Raw genomic sequence first — 24358 nt, 5'->3', positions numbered from 1 at the left:
CTGTAATATTAGCGGTTCCTTATATTGAGAAATAATGCTTGATTATATCACATAAAAAAAAGTTAATTTTCTATAAGTTGTTTCATTAAATTCTTTAACTTTCCATTTAAAGTTAAAAGAAATAGAAATATTTCGTTACTTCCATGTCAGGGACAAAGCTTTTTTAAAACACAAGGGCTATTAGTCTCAAAGTGCGATTTTGTGTTTCACTTTACATTCAATTCTTTTGCCATTTGGGAAAATGTAAGACATCAACCTTTCAGACTTAATGCGTCTCTTATTGATAAACAATGTAAGCTATTTAAAAGTAATACATGCAGTTTTTAAGAACAGTCATTTCTTCTTTTGAATCTATGAGTTAAATAAAAAATACATTTAGTTCATGATATATCTAATTAAAAAGTTTAAATATTTTTTTTTTAATTATCTTACATATTTTTTCACTTTTCAATTATATTCTCAGCTTTAATGCGTTGTTGTTTCACTTTTCTTTCGAGTTTTTAGTTTTCCTAAATTTCTTTAGTTAATCTTTTAGTTGAAAATGTACGATATTTTTCTTTCATATTTATTCTATCTGTCATATTTAATCTGTCTGTTAATGATAAAGAAATGAAAGTTTTAAAAAGCAATAGATGAAATTTATAAAAACATTATTATTTTAAATTTTTAATCTTATTGATTTAAAAATGCATATAATTCATAATATATCTAAATAAAAATATTAAATAATTTTGTTGAATTATGTTACATATTTTTTTACTTTTTAAATATACAGAAGATATATTACATTTCCATGTTGTTAGTCTAAATGCATCCCTCTAATATTATATAAAATGTTTCGCTTTCCAGCTGAGCCACATTTATGAATATCTACAGATAAACCATATTAAACTTTATACAGCCTGTTCGCGCCTGCGCACCTGTAATGTAATCCGCGCATGCGCATCTGTAATGGTGTTCAGAAAAGTTTGAGAATCGCCAACGACAGTGTAAGAGGGCTGGTCACAGCTCTGAGTTAATAATGAGTGATTGTAATTAATTATGAGAATTAATAAAGAACCGAACCAGAGAATATATTATAATGTGTGTTATTTGGGATGAGACCCAAACATATTTGGTCCCCCAGAGCTGGAAATTTTGTGCGTGAATAAATTGCGTTTCGTTTTTGAGAATGCAGGAGTGTTTGTGTTTACCAGTATTCCCAGCTTGTTCTTTTCAACGAATATCACTGATTTTGGATAAGGATATTCACCAAAAGTGAATCACTGCAGAGGTAAGTGATTCCTCTCTTGTTAATTCTGTACATTCTGTGCTTTGTTCTGTTATAAATAACAATGTTATTTAAGGGTGCTAAAAAAGAAGATTTAAGGCTTATTGCCTTAGAAATAAATCTAAATGTTGACGAAAAAATTACTATAGCAGATTTAACTGATATTATTGAGAATAGTGAAATCTTTAAAACTAAACAAGATTAAAAAAGAGATAGTAAACTCTATTATCGAAAATAGAAAAGAAGAAGAGCATAAACAGCAAAAACTTGTCGAGTTAGAACAAATAAAACTTGAGAGATCAAAGAATGAGTTAGAATTGGCTAAGCTTAAAGCAGAAACTAAACTTGATGGTGTAAGCGAAACCGAAACAAAATCAGAGTCACTAGATCAATTAATAAAAAGTATCAGAACCTTAACTGTAAAAATTCCTATACGGCCTGAGAGTGGGGATTTTTCTTTTCGTCATTAGAATGAGTGTTTAATACAAAAAATGTTTTGGAAGACTATAAAGCAGAAATTCTGTTAAATCTGTTAGAAGACAAAGCTTCGAATATAATAACCTATTTACATGATAAGGATATCGCGAATTACGAAAAAGTAAAAGAAGTAGTTCTGAAGAAGTTTCAGCCAACACCATATTCGTGTTTAGAAAACTTCAGAAAAACAGTTAAACAACCACATGAAACTCGTGTGCAGTAACTACCTGGGATTATTATTTAAAATTAAGGAAGGTAACTGACTTCGAGACCCTCAAACAACTAATAGTTGCAGACAGGTTATACCAATCTTTAGATACGGGAACAGCTTCTCACATTGCAGTGAGGCAAGGTGATTCATGGTTTCAACCTAGTGAGTTAAGTCAAGAAATAGATTTATATTTCACGTCACCAGGAAAACCTCATACTGAGAATTCTCATGTTAATCGTAAGTATAACAGCTCAAAAAGTGTAGCTAAAGTGTTTTTGTCAGATGTTAAAACAGAGAACTGTATTTTATGCCACGAGAATCACAGTTTGGCAAAATGCCCATCGTATTTAAAATTACCAGTACAAGAAAGAGTACAGGTTGTGAAACCTAATAAATATTAACTGTCTACATATACATTCAGTATCAAATTGACCATTGAAATATTCTTGTTTTTGTCAAAAACGGCACCACAAAACTATTCATTCTCCGAAAGCAAATATCGTAAAGGAGAAAGAATGTTCTTCATCCGAACAAATTAAAAACAAAACAAATGTATCTGACTGCAACGTTCCCAAATGAGATGACTCATCGACCTAGAATGTTAATGTGCAGGAGTTCGTTCAAAAGGCATTTCTTAGAAATTATTCGAATAAACAAAATACAGTTTTGCTTTCAACCATCCTATGTTTTTTAATTGATAACGAGGGAAGAAAAACACAGAGTGAAGTGTCTGCTGGACAGGGGCAGTATGTAGAACTTTTTGATATGGAATTTTATTGAGCATTTGCAGTTAGAGAAAGAAAAAACAAACATTTCGATTTTGGGAATAAATATTGCTACTTTGACAATAAAGCATAAAATTAATGCTTCGATTTGCAATAAAGAAGGAACTTTTATAAAGAATTTGGACTTTTTAGTAATTCCAAAAATAACTGCTGATTTAACACCTTCGTGCAAAATTAAAATTTCAGTGCAAGATCTTCCTAATTTAAAATTAGCAGATGAAGGATTTAATGTTCCAGAAAGGGTAGATATGCTGTTGGGAGCGGGAGTTTTTTATGAACTTTTGAAACCGAGTCAAATTCGAATGAATGATCTTGATCTTATTTTTCAAGATACAGTTTTTGGTTTTATCGTGTCTGAAAGTATTCCAAAAGAGACTGAAAACAGGGTTCATTGTGGGTTGATAAATGAAGAAGACAACTTAGATAAAACTCTTAGAAAATATTGGAAATTAGAGAATATTGAAACTGATAAACCTAAAAACAAAGAATCTTTAATTTGTGAGAAACATTTCATAGAAAATTATACACGAGATAAAACCGGTAGGTACGTTGTTAAAATGCCATTCAAGGAGGATCCGGAAACTTTAGGAAGTTCTAAACAAATTGCAATGAGTAAATTAAATTTCTTGTGGAAACGCTTAGTAAAGAATCCCGAATATTTAAAATTATATTCAGATTTTTTAAAAGAATATCAACAGTTAGGGCATATGGTTGAGGTGAGTGAAAGCGAGGAGGAACAAGGTTCATATTACATTCCTCATATTGGAGTATATAGGGGAGAAGAGAAAAGTAAGTCGACTCCCTTGAGGGCAGTATTTAACGCTTCTTTGACAACCAAAGGAAACTCTCTAAATTCTATACAGTATAATGGCGGTGTGATACAAGTTGATTTATTCTCAATTATGCCGAGATTCAGGAAATATATTTTTGCTTTCACTGCTGATATACAAAAGATGTATCGAGCTATTTCTATCCATCCAGATCAATGGAAGTTGCAAAGGATTTTATGGAAAGAAGGCATTGATAAGCCAGTTAAAAACTTTGAGCTAACCATCGTTACCTGTGGAACTGTGAGTGCACCATTTTTAGCAATGAGAACACTTGTACAGCTGTCAAAGGACGAAGGAGATAAATTTCCTTTAGCAGCGCCTGTACTGAGAGAAGACATGTACATGGACGATATTCTATCTGGAGCTGAGTCGCTAGGCTCTGCGTTAGAACTTCAAAATCGGTTAATAGGCATTTTGAAGAGTTAAGGTATTTTACTCCATAAGTGGTGTAGTAATACTACTGAACTGTGTCGAACAAACGACAAAACATATCCCATTGGTAAATCACAAGAATCTTAAAGAATGGGGTATTTTAGGGAAGTCAAAAAAGATTGTTTGAGCTTCAACATTAAAATCGAAGACAACGTAAAGGTTACGAAACGGCAAGTGTTATCCGACATATCTCGCATCTTTGACCCATAATTATAGCAAAAATATTTATGCAGAAATTATGGCTATTAAAATTGAACTGGAATGATGTTCTGCCAGAAAAGGAGGCTAAAGAATGGAAAGAATTCTCCACTACCTTGCAGCTAATTAACAACATTGAAGTCCATAGATGTATTTTATTACAAGATACAATCAATATTGAATTACACGGTTGCTGTGATGCCTCAGAGGCCACCTATGGAGCAATTATCTACTGTAAAGCAACATCAGCAACAAACCATACATCAGTGAAGTTGGTGTGCAGTAAATCGCGTGTCTCCCTCCTAAAGAAGACTACAATCCCAAGACTTGAGCTTTGTGCAGCAATGCTATTAGCTAAACTAATGCATCGAGTGAAATCGTTAAAATTGGAGCTTACTGCTATTCACCTTTGGACGGATTCTATGATTGTGCTGTCATGGATCAACAAAGAGCCACATCTGCTCAAAATATTTGTTGCAAACCAGATTTCAAAGATACAGGATCTGACTGAAATAGCACAGTGGCATCATATTGCTTCTGAGGAAAACCCATCAGATCTTATATCTAGAGGTATGTCTGCCAAAAGACCGCAACTAAGTCAACTGTGGTGGAACGGGCCTGACTTCTTAATGAAGGATGATAAGAGTTATATCTGAAGCAATTACTGAAAAGGACAGTAATGAACTTAAAAACTTTGCTGATTTTGAACTATCTACATGTTTAAATCTAAATGTGAATAATTTTGTTAATGATTTATTGAATTGCAGTAATAAGTATTTAAAATTAATTCGTATTATAAGTTTTTGTTTTAGGTTTTACAAGAATTGTACTCAAAAACAAAGGAAGGTAGGTAATTTACAAGTGGGAGAATTGAGAGCAGCTGAAGAAGCTTTATTAAAATTAGTGCAGGGTGAGTATTTTATAAATGAGATAAATAATCTTAAAAAATCAGGTATTGTTCCAAGAAATAGTTCTATTAAAAGTCTTAACCTTTTCATTGACAGCAATGGACTGTTGAGAGTTGCAGGTAGATTAAGAAATAGCAATTTAACTTATGAGAAAAAAATTTCCTATTATTCTGCCTTCTAAACATAAATTAACAGAGTTAATAGTTAATTACTAACATTTAAAATATTTGCATGTGGGTCCTCAATCTTTGTTATATCATATAAGACAAAAATTTTGGATTGTAAATGGTAGAAATGGTTGTAGAAAATTGTATAACATGTTTTAAAGCTAATGCCATTGTAGCTCAACAAATCATGGGTGATTTACCCAAGGAAAGAATTACAGCTAATCTTACATTTAATTGTATTGGAGTTGACCTCTGTGGCCCATTCTTAATTAAGTATAAAAACCAGAGAAATGGTATATATCAAAATGTTTATGTGTGTATATTCATTTGTATGGTTACTAAGGCCATTCATTTACAGCTGATAACAAACCTAACATCTGAAGCATTAACTCTTTGACGTGCGGTGGTCGCGCCTTGAAACCACCATTTTCCGAATTTTTTCCTCCTCTTTTTTCCAAAATTTTTGAGTGAAAATGAATTGATTACTGATCTTTAACATCTAAATAACACAAAATGACTGTAGAATCATATATGTTTTAAGTATTAATGCTTCAAATCGGATGCCTTTTAAAATTCGTTTTCGATGAGACAAAATAACTTCCTTTTATTAATATAAACAACTTTAAATTTCAAAAGTTAGTCATCGCACATCATGATTTCTATCATAAACAATAAAAAATTGCAGTAATTAAACTGCATATATAAAAAGAACCCTCTATATGTATGGCATTTTCTATGTGGTTTCAGGGCGCGACCACTGCGCTACTAGAGCTTTGTGTCACAATGCTTACAATCTTCTAGAGGCTCGGTGGTCGTGCCTTGAAACTACTGTCGTTTGCTTCTCAATGGCATTCACTTGCTTTTCAAATAGGCATGTTTATTTTTACCCGCATATAGATAAAGGGCTCTGACATCAAAACACTTGCTCCCCAAGCTAGTATTGTGATTTTATAAATTATTTCCTGTGGTATAATTTCCTGTGGTGTGGTAAATGTACTTTGCTATAATTAAAAATAGAAATTGCATAAAAGTTTTATTTAAATTTAAAATATTTTCTGAATATTTTGTGACGAAATACTAATAAAATAAGTATGAGTGGGAAATGAATGATACGTACAAAGCCAAATCCAGGCAATGTACATTTTGTAGCACAAGGAAGAAACCTCATAGAACAAGATGTATGTGCGAAACGTGCAATGGGAGTCTATGCATGTACCAAAGAGACAAAACATGCTTTGAACAGTGTCACAAAAAAAAAAAAAAAAACTGAGTTCTTTTTTTATCTTTATTTCATTGAGTTTTTTTAATCCATTTATCCAAATGTCCTTATTATGTAGGCACTTATATTTTCACTGCTATAGAAAAATTACATAAATGTTTATTTTTTAATTTTTTCAGACGATTTACTTTGTAAAATAATGTCAAAAATTATATATAATGAAATTCTTACATACATTTTTTAAAAATCCGTAAATTTCGTCATTTATGGAAACGCGTGCGGAAAATGGTAAGTTTTTTTCCCCTACTACATCAGTAAGTTTCAAAGTCCTAGACGTGTGGTGGTTTCACAGTGAGACCACCACCCACAGAACAATGGGCAAGAGTAGATTTTTTTAAATTCATATATTACTTGCATCTAGGATCATAATATTCAATTTCTAGATTTTTTACTTAAAAAAATTATAAAAATAATATTGTGCGCGTCAAAGGGTTAATAGCTACCTTGGAACGTTTCTTTGCACGAAAAGGTAAGAGTTCTAAAGAGGTAATTTTGTAGGTGCAAATGCAGAATTAAAGAGGTTAAATAAACTAGTGAACAAACAAGATGAGCTTTTAGCTGGTTATTTGAGTTCTGAGAATATCGAATGGAAATTTCTCCCTCCCAGAGCACCCAATTTTGGAGGCCTCTGGGAGGCTGGAGTTAAGTCTTTTAAATACCACTTCAAACGTGTCATAGGTAATGCAAAAGTGACATTTGAACAATTTTTAACTGTTATGATTCAGATTGAAGGAATTTTAAATTCCCGACCATTAACACCCTTGTCTTCGGACATTGATGATTTAGAAGTTCTAACACCTGGGCATTTTTTAATTGGTAGACCAATTAATTCGATCCCTGAGCCAGATATCACGCAAGTTAACATTAACATGTTAAAATTGTGGCAACAGGTCACAAGATTAGTACAAGTTATCTGGAAAAAAATGGAACTCCAATTATTTAAGTCATTTACAAAATCGATCTAAATGGCAAAGCTCTAAAAACAATACACAAGTTGGAGACATGGTCCTAATTAAAGATAATTTGCCTTGTTGTAATTGGGCAGTTGGTGGTATAATAGAAGTAGTTTATGGTAAAGATGGAAAGGTTCACATGTGTAATGTAAAATCTCACACTGGAACTTTCAAATGACCAATTACCAAATTATGTGCCTTACCAATACAAAAATGAATATTGTCTTTATAGTTATTGTATACCATTGAATGTGCTTCACATAAAATGTCATTATGTAACCGAAATGTTATATTGTATTGTTTTGAGTTATATGCTAATGTATATGGCATATAACTCAAATTATAATAATGATTATAATTATAATAATGATTTTATGTAATAATTATAATAATTTTAATTTTATGTAATAATTATAATAATTTTAATTTTATGTAATAATTATAATTATAATAATTATAATATTGATTTTATGTAATGTCTAATTATAATAATGATTTTATGTAATAGTACTTATTCAAAATTGTTTATAATACTTGTTTAAAATTTTTTATGCTATATCTTAATTACAATAGTTGAATGCTACGCATTGTAACGCATGGCGGTATGTTCGTGCCTGCGCACCTGTAATGTAATCCGCGCATGCGCATATGTAATGGTGTTCAGACGAGTTTGAGAATCTCCATCGGTGGTGTAAGAGGTCTGGTCACAGCTATGAGATAATAATGAGTGATTGTAATTAATTATGAGAATTAATAAAGAACTGAACCAGCAAATTTATTATAGTGTGTTTATTTCAGATAAGACCCAAACACAGCCCTTTTTGGGGACGATTTAAACAAGATCTCTTTTAGATGTTTTCTTAGACACTTAGATATGTTTCACCATACAAATTATCATAATTTATATTACTTATTAATAAACATTATAAATAAAACAGTGACAGATAAATATTTATCTCATGCATAAATAAGAAAAATACAAAAGAAGAAGACACTTCACGTTATATGTTTTTAACCAAAGCAAAATTTTAACTCAGGGTTATGGGGGAAAACACTTAAGAATATGGTTTTTAAAAGTAAACTTAAATTTATAAAAGGATGTAAGAGAAATTTAATTGATAAATTACAGAATTAAAATTTTTGAGTCCATCATTTCATTTTTTTCAATATAATTTGGCAAAACAAACTTTAGCAATATTTCAGTTCTATTCGCATATTTCCAGAATTTTTTCAGTGGAAGAGTAACATCAAGAATCAACATAGATAAACTCACTAAGCATGGAATATATACAGTGGTGGCCAAAATTGTAGACACTTTAGGAAATTTTTATGTTTTTGTATGCTTATAGAAAATGTTACATTTCACAAAATGCAAACTTGTATATATCATTTTAAAGAGAATTTATTACTGAAATTAATACAAAACACAAAATTCAATTATTTGCAATACAAAAAAAGTTAACGGATAATAGTTATGGATATACATTAGATAGTGATGATTGCAGTGAGTTAGTACTTAGTAGGGTACCCTTTATTTTTTATTACAGCTTCACATCGACATTTCATTGAGCTGACAAGAGTTTTAAGCTCTTCTTTCGTTATTACATGATGCCAGGAAACAATTATAGCCTCAATTAGTTCCCTTTTATTTGATGGGCGCCTCATTCGGACAAGACGGTGCCACAAGTTTTCGATAGGATTGAGGTCAGGACTGTTTCCTGGCCATGACAACAATTTAATTCTCTTTGTACGAAACCACTTTCGATATTTTGGCCGTGTGGCAAAGAGCAGAATCCTGCTGAAAAATAAACGAAGCATTGTTGGGAAAGAGATCTCTGATGGAAGAAAGAAGTTTTGTTTCAATGTACTTTCTGGCATTCAGTGTCCCATCGATGACATGAAGGTGACCAATACCATCTGCTGACATGCATGACCAAATCATAACACTAACTGTGTTCTTCACAGTTGCTTGAATGCAGTCAGGATGTAGCTCTTCTCCTATTCTATGTCTTACATATTTTTGCCCATCACTACCGAATAACGATATCTTAGTTTCATCACTCCATACAACTTGTGACCACTGATCATCTGTCCAATTAATGTGTTCCTTTGCCCACTGTGTTTTTTTTTTTTTTTTTTTTTTTTTTTTTTCCCGTTGCTGAAAATTAAGATAAGGCTTTTTTCGTGGAATTCTACCTCTCAGTCCAACATCTGTTAATCTTCTCCTGATTGTTCTTGAACTGACAGAAACACCAGCATCATTCACATCACTTCTGATGGCCGCTGATGACATTTTTCTATCTTGGAGATATAGTCTTTTTATTCTTCTGTCATCAATAGATGTGGTGCACCTTTCTCGGCCTTTTCCTTCTTTGTTTTTTATTGAATTTGTCTCCTGATATCGTAAACAAAACTTTCGGACACCAGATGTAGTCACTGAACCACCCGTCTTGCAATTTCAGCATAGGAAAGACCACTTTCTCGTAACACAATAATATTACATCTCTTTCTAGGTGTCCAATCTACTCTTTTATTTGATGTCATTGCTTCTTAACTAAATATTAAACATTTTTACAAAAATTCCTACTTGTAATTGCAGTGTACAAGAAACAGGCCCTCCTTCTACAGAACAAAGCAAAATAATGAATTCTTTCAAGTGTAAACATGATGTCAGCTTTTACTGGCAGTTACTAACATTTGATTGGTTCTCAGAACAAGAACAGTGATTGGCCAGGAAAGCTAGACATTACAAACCACTTCATAACTGTGTTTTTTATTTATATTAAAGTACATATAACTTTTTTTGTATAGCAAATAATTGAATTTTATGTTTTGTATTGAATTCAGTAATAAATTCTCTTTAAAATGATATATACAAGTTTGCATTTTGTGAAATGTAACGTTTTCTATAAGCATACAAAGTTCAAAAACATAAAAATTTCCAAAAGTGTCCACAGTTTTGGCCACCACTGTATATGTAGATAAAAAGATCTTCAAACTGTTAAGAGTTTGCTACCAAGAGGAGATAGGAGTGACGAATTCCTATTCAATTGCAAAAGTCACTTCCTGTTTTCAACGAGAGCTTATAGTAGACATAAAGAAGGTAGTAGAAAGAAACTAATCGAAGCAAAATATTGCATTAATAAACCTACAGCAACAAACATAATTTCAGTTTTAATGGTTCTTTTGCAAATGTGAAACATTATAAAACTGTGCAATTAGGTTAACATTACCTGGTACAGCAGCGTCCCTTTCCGAGAGCAGACACAAAGCAGGTATTCGAAAAATACAATCTTCCACAGTATTGAGCCGGATCCGTTTGGGAGCATCATAATCCACATGGGCTATTAAAGGCATCTGTCTTAAAATGCCTTTAATAACTTCTGTATTACGATTCACCAACGCTTGTACAGCAGCATAAGCGACGAGATATTCTATATCCTGCAAAGAAATGTAGTTTTTAAATTTATGTTAGATATTCTTCACAACCCACATCACTTAAAGTAAACTGTGAAAAGGAATTATAAACTTCCGACATACTACCGCTCTGGAAGAAGGGAAGAGCTGTCTGTGGCACATGAGCATAACATTCCTCTCATATTCTTTATTGTTGTTCTCTCATCAATACAGGTAAATCGACAACTTTGTAATCAGCATAGATTTTTGTAAAATCCCTTTTGAAATATGTGAATATGAATATATATGACGCTTTTGACACAGATAAGAATTGATTTTGTAAGTTACGCCTTAAGCGTATTAAACCAGGAATTTTACAAAAATCTACGCTGATTTACAATGTTGTCAATTTAACTCTTTTACTGTTGTAGTTATTTGAAATTCCACTTCTGTTACGGACCTGGTTAAGTCCAACCATATAATAATTACACAACTACTTGTGGACTTCGAATATAGCTTAAAATTTGTGACTATAATACCACCATTGACGGCTTTTTCCAGTTTCTCTGAATAACTATAATTTTATTATTGGAATATTTCTAAATTTATTGATTTCACTAGAATTTACTTATATTAAATGCTTCGCACGAAGGTAAAAGTAATATCCAAACCTGCTTTGCTATTAACTAAAGTTGTAGAATTCAAGAGGCATACTTATGGAAATACATAAAAATACTGAATATTAATTAAAAATTGTATCCAATTAATAAATGATACCTATGTGCACGGCTTAACTGAAAACAGGCACGTGATTAGTGATAAGCAAGCATTCGTTTAAATTCATATTTAGCAATATACAGGAAATAAAGACATCAGGTAGATGTCGATATGCGACATCGAGAATAAAAACGTCCGATGTAACAGGGTTCATAGACACATTTTAGTTAAAAAAATAAGTACCTATAAGCACTTTTCAAGCACATTTTAAGAAAAAAAATAAGCACCTGTCTAATTACATCATACACAACTGCATAATCTTAAAAATTAGACTTGTAATTTAAAATATGAGAAATGCAGTACTTATTAAGAGAGAATAAGCATCCATGGAAAATAATTACTTTTTTTTTTTTTTTAATTTTAAATAATAGTTCAATTTACAGAACTAGTTTACAATGAGAGAGAAAAAAAAAAAAACTATGAAGAACTAAACTATATTACAAGATTTAATGAAGAAATTTCAGTTCAAAACAGAGAAAATAAATAATAATAAGGCATATTTATTGTATTCGCTTCGAACCTAATAATAAATACAATTTATTTTTCCACTCATACTGATATTTAAATAATTTAAATCTAAATTCTGAACATTTTCTAAATTTTCATTGTATATCAGTTTTCCCTTAACAGATATTGCAAGCAAAGTAATTTAAGTAAAAAAGGAGGAACATTTCTGAAATCAGAAGACAGAAATTTACTTCATGCAGTCATCCTTTAACAGTAAAAGCTTAACTAACCTGCATACTTGGAAATTGGCGAATATTCGGACAGTCGAGCGTAACTTGAAGGAGCGGAGGGGGGGTAGACTGTACCCGCTCTTTAGATTTTTTCGCTAAATAAATGCTTTTGACATTTTGATATGTGCATCATATAAAAATAAACCAACGGAACTAAAAAATATTCTGCTTAGCAAGCACAGTAAAACTCTTTTAAGTGCTCATAAACAAATCTCGGACTGAACATCAAAATTAATTATCTCTGCAAAATATCGCAAACATTATTGCGCAATACGTGCGTCGTAGTTCTTCCCTACGTGATATTACGCAATCGGAATCAACAACTGCCGGTATTGGGAGAATAAAGAATTAAATCACTGGGGTGTTTTTCATTCTAATTTTCAACAGATGGCGTTAAATTTTCGGAATAGAATCATTCTTCGTTTGGGTTGGTAGACCGCAGAACTTTTAGTCCTATTCAATCCAGATTGGAAAGTGACAAAAAAAAAATTGGTCTGTTGCTTGCTTTGCAGCGAACTGTAACAGTTTCAATATTCAAGATTTTGCGGAGAAAGGGGAGACCTCTCAACCTTCGTACTGTATAATGTATTGGCCAAAAAAATGAAATTATTTTGACTATTCGATTACTTTCCCTTTATTTAAGCCATTCCGAATATTATTCCTTAGAAAGATAATATGTGTTAAAAGAAAACCATTTTTGGAAGTTTACTATACTTCAGCAGTTATTGCAACTATGTTATTATAAACATTCATACATATGCTCATAATATAAGCATAACGATCATAATAAACACGAATATGAACTGACCAAGCAGAAGGCGAATGCAAATTTTTAAGATCTTGATAGAAATTCAAGAAACAACAAGAAAATTTTTGTTGAATGTTAATTAGCTCTAAACCGTACAAAACTTAATAGTCTCCATTGGCTAAACGATAACCAACTCTGTAAGCAAACACAGTAAACAAAACAGCAACAATCCTAGGATAAAGCTAGGAATGTATTATGCATATGCATACTCGGCATCTGTAATCCACACTACTCCGCATAGGAAAAGCAAAATAATGAACAAACCATTTCCATTAACTTTCAAAGAACCAAATGTGGAACCATAAAACAGTAACACGTGTATAAATACAAAGCACTAAAAATAAATGCACAAAAGAAATAAAAGCAGTGGTATTTAAAAGTTGCTCACAATTTTCGCCATATCCACTCTATTTCAAGCAAGTCCATTTCATAACCAACACACCTCAGATAAAAAAAGATCGAATGCGAGAGTAGCCCAAGGCACAATTCTTGAGCCTATACTCTATCTCTATTATGTTGCTGATTTTCCGATGCCTTTGGCAGGTATTAATATGCATATTCGTTGTTACGCCGACGATACCGCTATTGCTGTGAAGTCACTGAGCCCAATCATGGCTGTCAACAAATTGCAGAAAATGATACCGCACATAGAGCACTGGTGTACGCAATGGAAGATCGCTTTGTTATGCTTCAAAGTCGCATCTTCTTATTATCAGTAAAAGAACTGATCCAGAACACCAATCGATGTCAAACTCACGTTATTTAACAAGGAAATTCATATTGTGAAGAAAGCAAATTATCTTGGAGTTATCTTGCATCACAAATTTACCTGGACAGAGTACATTAAAAATGTCAGGAAAAAATCTATTGCAGTAATGAAAAATCTCATGCCTCTACTAGGTAAATTCTCCAAACTTGATTTACTGCGTAAAAAAACATCTTTATACGACTATAGTCCATCCAATTTTTACGTTTGCCTCCCCTGCTTGGGCGGCAGTTTCCAATAAAGATTTGAATAAGTTTCAAACAATATAAAATTAAGTTCCTCAGACTTATTACGACTGCTCACTTCTATATTTCAAATGACACGCTTCACCGTGACCTTAAAATTGAAAGAGTCGAGACTTTTCTCCACAAAGTTAATGAAATTTTCTTTAACAAGGCTTTAAGCTGCCCGCACATAATTTCAAAGTTTTCGATTGCATCGTACTCACAGAAGATCGGAATATCAGGCTATTTGCGATTCCAACTTCCCTATGTAGTTGATGCAGCTTGTATATAGTGTACACATGCTTTTTATCCTATTTTCTCCGTACAGTCAAAAGTCGTTAATTCGGACACCCATAATAACCGAAATAATGTCCGGAATAATCTATAATCCAGACCTCAAAGCTACAAACTTTCTGCACATGCGGCGCGTTGACGCATGCGCGCACATAGACTCCAACCTTCAGCAAACCTTGTCAGTAGTCAACGCACGAACGACATTTTTACAACTTTGAAAATGTGCGCGTAGCGTATGTTGTAATTAACCATTCATTAATTTTAAATTAATAATTAATTGTAATCGATTTTATTACATTTAAAATCCATATACATATAAAACTGAATAATTAAAAATATACCTTGTAAATTATATGCACATTTAATTAGAAATTTTCTTTTAACTCCTCAAGCATTCACTAATAAAAAGTACTTCAAATCACTACTAATCATAGAAAAAATCAGAAGCTATAAATCATATCTTTATTCTGGATATAATTTCTACAGGGAAATAAAATTTAAATAACCAAGAATGATACATATAAGTATTAAACAAAATACGCATAATTTATGAATGCAGATTTATATGTAGCATGCTTAGCAAGCTTAAGTTCTGATTTTGAGAATGTTTTTTTATAACACAGTTCTTCATTTGCCTGCATATTTATTTTTTCAATCAAAACTGCTTCAAGAGTTTTTAAGACCTAAATTTGGTCGAAATTCCGTCTGATTTTTTTTAACAATAGAAAAAATTCTTTCGCAAGCTGCATTTGAATGAGGTATTATTAAGACAGCAAGCATTACAGAAGGCAATACTTTGTATTTAATACACCCATTCATATTTTTTAATTTGGCAATTTCTCCCCATGCTATATCAATACGCAAATCTACAATTTCTTTCAAATCATCTACTTGATACATGGAAAATTCAATTTCTACTTGATTAAGACATTTTTCATCAATAATGGATGGAAAAGTATTCATCAAGTAAAGAACAGATGAAAATGAGACTTCAGTTCTCAAGTTGATGTCAGCAACTTCAGCATGTTTTAGAAATGGATCACTCAGTGGAAATTTATCAATTATATATGAACATGCAGTTACAAAAAAAGCTCGCACAGAATTGAAAAATGATTTCACTTCACTTTCATTCAACTTGGCACTTTTTAAATATAGTCTTGTTTCCGCACCAATCACTAAATTTTCATTTTCTTTTTGTTTACTATACTTCTGAAATGGAATAGACGTTAGAGTAACATCTTCATTTTCTTTAGAAATTACTGATGGTTTTACGAATCTAACAAATAAATTCATTAAAAGTTCAAAAAGTTCTCTTCTCAATTTATGTATATAAGGAGCTTGTTGTTGCAAATTAATATTTACTGTTATAAACAAAGGCAAAGTATTTTTCAAAAATAACAAGTACAATTTGGTGGTCGGTGACTGTAAAATTTTTTTAATGTTTTGCAATCTCTTTCCTTCATTCTCACTGTCTCACTGTTATCTGGTTTATCTCCAAAAAAATTTATCACAGCATCCCACTGTTCCAAAATCCTTGTTATAGATTCTAAAAGAGACAACCATCTCGTACTGCAATATTTCAAAATTTTATGAGATTTTGCATTCTGTCCCAAAATTTGTTGAGCAACTTTGAAGCTATGCTTCCGTTTCGAACTTTTCTCCAAGTAAAAATATATATCTATTATCAACATTTCAATTTCTGAGCCAATTAATTTTTCAGTAGCTTTTTTTGCAGCTATATGCAAGAGGTGGCACGGACAACCTCGGGTGATTATACTTGGTTGATGCATTTTGATAAATGATGCTACACCTTTAAACTTTCCAATCATATTACTAGCATTATCTGAAGAAAATGATAAGCAATTTTTCCATTCTAAACCTTTGTTTTTAAAGTTTTCATTTATACAATTAAAAATACCTTCTGTATTATTCGTGCATTCTAAAATAGAAATCAATGAAGTAATTATCACTCCCTTTTCTTTACTGTAGTATGTTATAACCAATGGGTAGAGTTTGTTATCATTGTTATCATTACTTCCATCAGTACTTAGAGAAAATGATGTACTGCACACTGATTTTATAATATCAGCAACAGTATTTTCTGCAAGCGTTTTCACAATAGCAGCAGTTTTGGTATGACCGCAGTTAAATTTTTTTGCTATGGCAGAATCCGGAAACATTGCTTTGAAAAGCTCTTTGGAATGATCCGAAACAGAAAGCGGTAGATTATGTTCAATTAAAAAACGAACAAAATAGCATTCGGCTTTTATAGGATCTGTTTCATCATCCTTTATTAAGAAATTTGTTATTTCTTTAGATTTTACGGTGCCAAGTTCTATATGCTTTTGAGAAAACACATGCCGTTTACAGTCATCTTTTCCGCCATGAGCAACTGAGAAGTCTTTGTTGCATACACTGCAGTGTGCGTGATTCACAGAAATTTCGGACGCTTTAATGCATCGAAATTCTGAAGAATATGAATCTTTAAACTTCTGCTTTGATAATTTTGGCTTCTTCGTTCGAGGCAGCATTATGATTAAAAATCTTTCACCTGATTCACAGTTCACAAGACACACGCTAAGCTCTCGCCGTAAACTACACAATGCAGCCGAATGCAGCCTAAACACGCATCAGCGAGGAACCTGGGAGACAGACAATTGGGTGGAACTATTGATAAGTCGTTAACGGTTGGAGTTACTGATCTACGATTGGCTAATTCTTCAAAACTAGGAACGCACTCAACACGTGATATATGATAACACGAGTATTCAGCCAACCATCGGATGAATTAGTTGGTTCCGTTTTGCGTACTGGTTCTCCTGCTCTTGTTTCTGTAAAATCCGTAGTTTTTTCCATACTTTTCGTAGCTCGTAGTTTTTCATGAATTTCCGTAGAAACTACGGAGAATCCGTAGTAGTTGGAGTCTATGCGCGCAATACCTTTACGGCTGCTAATATGTGTGTGCACAAAATACGTTTACGAATGCATGTTTAATGTATAACGGACGGTATAAGATAAGCTAAAATTATCTAATTCAGTTAATGTTGCAGATTGCGTTGTTCCTTAATCTTCGAATTCGAATCGGCTTATTATTTTTTGCAGACTGTTAGAGCAATTTTATAAAAATAAGCTTGAACTTTCGATTATGTCAAATAGAATTTCTAATATATACTTACTAATATGTAAAGGATCTACAAAGCGAAAGTATGTTTCGAAATCCATTAAACAAAAAGTGAAATTGCTGTACAAACTGGATAAAGGCATATCCTTTGTTTATCTAAACTACAGTCAAAAGTCGTTAATCCGGACTCGTCGGGACTTCGGCGATTCTGGATTATCGATTTTTCCGGATTATAGATCCTCAGTTTAAATCGCGTAAGATAGCATGCAGAAATTCTAAAATTAAAAATATGAAACCGTAATTTATGAAATAAAGAACAATTATGATCTAAAGGGTATCAAAATTTACAAAAAAAGCTTAATATTTATTTGTTTACTTTATTAAACATTTCTTTCAATGTAAGTTGTTTAAGTTGCTTCGTTTTATGTGATAATACTTTCTCTTTAATTATATAAACAGACATAATTTTTTGTTCACTTTCAAAGTTCCGCTGTTCAAGTCCTGTTAATTGCTGTGCCGAGAATACTGACTAACTTGTCAATCGAAATTTTTTCGTTTTCACTAACCTTTCTGTCACATTCTCATGTCTTTATCCATTTTTTGCAGCAATTCCACTTTTTGCTTGATGGACATCGAAACATACTTTCGTTTTGTACGATCCTTTGGGAGCTCCAGAATCAAAAATTCTATTTGACATAATCGAAAGTTCAAGTTTACTTTTATAGTATTGCTCTTACAGTCTGCAAAAAATAATAAGCCGGATCCAATTCGAAAATTAGGGAACAACGCAATCATCAACATTAACTGAAATAGATAATTAGATAATTTTAGCTTACACCGTCCGTTATACATAAAACGCGCACACGAAAACATATTCTGCGCTTGCGCACACGCAAATGTGCAGTAGTAAGAGGTCTTACGCGCACGCGTAAACGCCTATGCGCATGTGTCAACGCGGCGCATGCGCAGAAAGTTTTTAGCTTTGAGGTCCGGATTATAGATCATTCCCAATTATGGGTGTCCGAATTAAGGACTTTTGACTGTATAACGTTTGTTTATCTAAACTTTGTTTATCTTTAACGCCACGGCGCGCAATGAATTGGAAGTTGATCTGTCAGCACTATCCTTATCTTCAAGGCAGATGTTTTTATTTTATTTGGCTTATAATTTCTTACTAAATGTAGCATTTTATCTCGATGTACTCCGTCTTTGATATGATTTAAATCTAGTTCCTCGTAATTATAATTCGCTTCCGATAGCGAAGAAAGTGACAGAGGTTATTAAAAATGAAAAAATTTCGATTGACAAATTAGTGGGTATTCTCGACACAGCAATTATAGGACTTGAACAGTGGAACTTTGTAACTGAACAAGAAATTATGTCTGTTTATAGAATTAAAGAGAATGTATTATCACATAAAAAACGAAGCAACTTAAACAACTTACAATGAAAGAAATGTTTAATAAAGTAAACAAATAAATATTAAGCTTTTTTTTTTGTAAATTTTGATACCCTTTATAGATCATAATTGTTCTTTATTTCATAAATTACAATTTCATATTTTTAATTTTATAATTTCTGCATGCCATCTTACCAGATTTAAACTGATGATCTATAATCAGGAAAAATCGATAATCCGGAATCGCCGAAGTCCCGACGAGTCCGGATTAACGACTTTTGACTGTATTATATAATTAATTGTACTATGTATTCGTATCTTAATTATGTTCTATCTACTTACCTTACAAGCAGTCATGGCATGCTTCAAAGGAACACTTGCCTCTCCTGGTCTGCAGCTTCGATTTGGTTTTTCAGCCTTGTGACAAGTGGTCACCCCTTCTCTTACCATCTTAGACCTCTCCTTCATCGGTTTGGACTTCTCCATGTCAGGCGCCCTTCGGGCATATGTGACAAGAGCCGCACACATCGCAAGTCCTCAGCGATAGTCCAGCAATATCGGTATGGACTGGACTGGACCCGAACCACGTGGTGGAGAGCTAACATTTAGTTCTTAACCAGTAACGAAGGAAAATCGTTTCCTTCCATGACCACAATAGCACAACAGAAACAATACCCAGTCTCAAGAGAGCACAATCAAAAGATAACACTGAAGAAACCTCGCTATCGCAGAAGGTAAACAGCATGAGGTCACAATAAGGCCTCTAAAACCTACAACCTGCACGTTCGGCTTCCAAAATTGGAATCCTTATCTTCTTGGCCTGAAAACAAAAGTGTCTGACACTGCTGGTCGGTTGTCCAAGATGTCTAGCTGCGGCGGGAAAGAATAACTGGTTCATCTTTAAAACATTAGGTTTCAGTCCCAAAACATGTCTGATAAAGACAAAAAAAAACTTTTTAACTTTTCCGAACTTCTTTTAAAAGGAGAAAAGGCATCTCACATTGGAAAAAGTTTTAAGGGGGCACAGTACCTTTGCATACCGAAATAATGTTAAACACGACTAAACGCTACCTTCTGATACACAAATAATATCACAATAATTTCTATTTTTTGCTTATAGATGTGAAACACACACCTTTTTCAACATTGTGTTCAAAAATAAAAACTTTCACTTCAATAATAATATTCAAATTGTTGATTTAAAATACCCATGATTAACAGATAAATAAAAAATCAATAAGTACGATGCGCATAAAATTTAAAAAAAGGTATGCAGAAAACAATTTTTGGTCAGGTGCTACTTTGGTAGACGGTTGCACGGATTTTAGTGATGTTTTGGCGATTTTCCTTTGGCGAGTAATATAACTTATGGTACACCCATTGCTGGATAAGTTATTTATGGTAACCAATACTTTGTTGTCATTTTATTTAAAAAATAATGTGTTTTATTGTGCATAAATTCCGTGTTTAAAATATTATTTATGGCTTTTAAATATTAAAAATCAATTTAATTTTGCATTTTTATTTGAAATAAAAATTTTATTGTTTATCATATTTTATGTTGTGGATGATGTAATCAATGACGTCACCTTACTTTAAAAGTAATTTGTTTTAATATGTATAAATTTAATCTAATGTTTTAAACATTATTTATGGCTCTTAAATATTAAAATACAATTTAATTTTGCATTTTTTTAAAAAATGATTTTATTATGTATGAATTTTTAAATAATTTTAATTCTAGCCGTGATGTAATAAACTCTCTGATTGGTTATAGAATATTTGTGCATTAACGAGCTGTAATCAGCTCCCTGATTGGTTACTGACAATTTGTGCATTTCCGGGCCGTTTTAAAATTTAATTTATATCTTCGAATTCCTTCAAAGATGTTATCTAAATTATGATTCTGATTTTTTATTGTGGTACTTATCAGTAAAGAACAGGTTAAACACTCAAAAAAAATGTAAGTACATATTTTTATTTTATTTTATAATTGTATACTTCAATTTTTGTTAAAAAAATTAATACACTATTTTCAGAAATTGCTGAGATAATTATTGTCCATATGTTTTAATGTTAATTATATTCTATATAACGTATTTTAAAGTATTTGAATTTAATAATATTCTAATTCTTTTAAATGTTGGTATGATGGTTTTTAATTCGATATTCAATTTCAGTAATATTTTAATCTAATTAAACGTTGGCCCAATGTTTTTATAGCGGTGTTTTTATTCTCTTCTTTGCTATATGAAAGTAATAATAACCTTACTTTAGTATTTTATACTCATAGTAAATGTATTTATTTACCTCGCTATCGCAGAAAGAAACCTCGAAGCCTGCCATCTTAAAAAACGACATTTTCAACAAAAAATTAATCCATTACTTTTAACGATATTTATTTATTTATTTTTCAAGTTTCGAATACTTTACTATGCGTAAAAACAGCGTTTTTCAAGATGGCTGACGTTTGTAAAAATCGCGCCAACAATTCGGCCAACGTAAATCGCCAAAAATCCGTGCAACTGTCTACCAAAGTAGCATCTTTGATCAAAATCCTTTTAGAAACTGACTTTTAGAATTACTTTTAGAAACTTTTAGAATTACAACTGACATCTGGTGCTTACTCATCAAAGATAAAATTGCACATTTTCCATCATTGAAGCTTGCTACAGCTAAATTTACTGCAATTGACACAATGTTTTTTGCAGAATTTGTTGTTTTGGAGCAAAATGTCCAAATCAATGAATTTAACGATTCATTCACATTTTGCGTTCGCCCGCCAATACACCTTTTTAACAAGTCTGGGTGAGACAAATCTTTAAAAGTAGGCTTTATGGCAAATATGACAGCCACAAGTAGATTTTTTATGTTTACAATTTTTCAGTGCACCAGTAAAAAAGGCTTTTTTGTATTGACACCAAGAATCTGCTCCATCTGGACAAAAATCGTGAATTGCTTCGTTATCATTCGAGCGTTTATGATACCATATAGCCCATATTGCTTTCTGCATATCACAATAGTTGTTACAGTGTTTTCGTATGGTATTACCATAATACGTAGTAAGTTGGTCGATCAAGACATCGGTAAGACGACCTTTACCACAAAGAGGTTTTCCGTCACTTAGTTTTTTTCCACAAAATTAAATTTTTAATTTTCTTAAACGTGTACCCATTCTTTTGGAACATGACCAACACATTCTATTTTAGAAATGGGATCACTATATGTGTTATTATTCGAAAGTGCTAAATAAGTTTTACAATCTCCATCACCAATATAGTTCACATAATGAACACCATATTTTTCTTCTGATTGAGAAAACATTTCAACCATCCCGTTCACTTCCATCTTGAGAGATGATCCTGAATGATTTTTTTGCACACACTTTCACGTGAAGATGTTACCATTCTAAATGGTTTTCTGTTGAATGAAAATCTTTCGCAGTTTTACAACCTTTACAGTGTGCACTAGAAGTATATCTGCCTATAACTTTGCCTGTCTCACTGCCAATTATAGACGTCACACCGAAACGTAACGAATGGCCCCTAGTTTTCCAGGTGCCATCTCTACTAACTGTCAAATCCATGGAACCAGTCAACTGGACCTCTTCATCAGCTGCATTTTTCATACTTTTTCTGCAACAGTATATGTAGCTGCATGTATATGACTTATGTTCTTGTCATAAGATTTTTGTGCCACAGGCGATGGTAGGTCCATAAGTCCACAAAAGATTTTACAATCTGCTAGTCCTTTTCCAATGCACCTCATGGCCAGAATAAATCGTCTATTTACTTCAGAAGCATTCTGTTTTTTTCCAACCATCTTAGAGTTTTTGAAAGAGGAAATTATTCCACAAGAACTGCATGTAACATTGATTTTTATCATCAGCCCATAATTTATTTCTGAATTTATATGTATTTTATTATGGCATATCGAACAACATAAACATTGTTCTAATGCTGAAAATAGCAGTTTTTATCGATAATAGCATAACCATCAAAATTATCATTCATGTTATCCAGAAGTTCAGCTGATGCAGATGAATCGTTACCGATCTTTCTTGCTGATGCAGAAATGTTTAGGTCTATGTCAACACACTCACGCTTTATATGTTGATTTCAATAATACTTGTGCCTCCTCCGTCTTTTTGGTCTTTGACCAGATGCCCTTTTAGCATTAACAGCATTCATTTTGCTTTTAAAAAAGCAGTTTTGTTTTGTGAAAACGGCAATTCAAACTTTCAAAATTGAAAAAAAACGATAACGGAAACGAAGATATGAAGATGAGTAGTTACCTTCCTGCTTCTCAAAAGAGGAGGGAAAATAAAAAATTGTGAGGCAGCAATCATAAAGAGAACATTCGAAAGGAAAGAAATATCGCAGCTGCAGAAATGGAACGTAAACAGTCACGTGAGCAGACAGCTCCTTTAAATGGCAATGGCTGCCCTTTTATCAGATTGTCTCTTGCGTAAGGGTTTACGTAAATGGTCATAACTAGAGAAATAATAGGAATTTTTCAATGCGGTTTTTTGCATTGTGCTCAGAAATGTTCATAGAATCAGAAAAATTAATTTTTTGAATGCTTAAAGGTGCTGTGCCCTCTTAATTTCACACAACACGGCATTTTCTACGAACCTATCTGCGGTGTTATTATCCTATCTACTTGTACCACAAAAGAAAATTGCCATCTAAAGATATGCTCCTTTTAAATTATTTTGTGATATTGCTGTTGAATTGAATTTTATGGTTTAACTGCCTAGAATATAATATTTAACACATAAAGCTACACACAAAACACGTTAAAAAAAGGCTCCCTTTGGGCATAATATAAATGTGAAAAGTTTCAGATTTTTTATTACTGTTTTATGAATATTTATCTCACTAACAGAGTTTTCATTGCTTTTTAACTCATTCCTGATAATAAAAAAAAAAAAAAAAAAAAAAAAACTTGAGCTGAAATTTTGCGCACATGCTGTTTATGAATGATAATGCAATGTGTGGAAGCGATATTTTTTATTTGATTTCAGAAACTGAACATTAACAAGAATATTACAGCACTACATCTTTTACGAGTTGACAATAGAAGCATTTCTAAACCTTCTGAAACTATATTTGTTGATATTATTGTTTTAAATATCAAACTTTTTTATAAATATTATTTAGAACATGTGTCAAAATTGAGAAATGTCTTCTGCTTTGAAATATATGCTTGTAACAATAATTAACTTTTACCCACTTGTAATTAGCTAATATATTTCAGATCAACGAAAATCCATCGTGTATTTCTAGCTGAAATTAAGTTTTCTCTTAGCTCAATTTAGATATCT

General features: G+C 32.1%; 1 protein-coding gene across 2 annotated transcripts in view; it reads right to left on the bottom strand.

Annotated features, from left to right (window-relative positions):
- Positions 1–23270, bottom strand: part of LOC118188466 (uncharacterized) — a 42663-nt gene extending 19393 nt beyond the window's left edge. For both annotated transcript variants that reach the window (XM_035358896.2, XM_085824376.1), the window contains exons 1-2: positions 19375–23270; positions 10744–10951 (exon numbers count right to left, since the gene is read on the bottom strand). In XM_035358896.2, the coding sequence (XP_035214787.1) occupies positions 10744–10951; positions 19375–19560 (394 nt within the window). In that variant the 5' untranslated portion in view covers positions 19561–23270. The remainder of the gene's footprint in view (positions 1–10743; positions 10952–19374) is intronic.
- Positions 23271–24358: the final 1088 nt, after the last annotated feature.

This window comes from Stegodyphus dumicola, chromosome 9 (genome assembly GCF_044657685.1).
Source record: "Stegodyphus dumicola isolate Sdum_Otavi_A_Nest chromosome 9, ASM4465768v1".
Lineage (NCBI taxonomy): Eukaryota > Metazoa > Arthropoda > Arachnida > Araneae > Eresidae > Stegodyphus > Stegodyphus dumicola.
The sequence above is the reverse complement of the archived record's forward strand: the minus strand, read 5'-3'. Positions and strand labels throughout refer to the sequence as shown.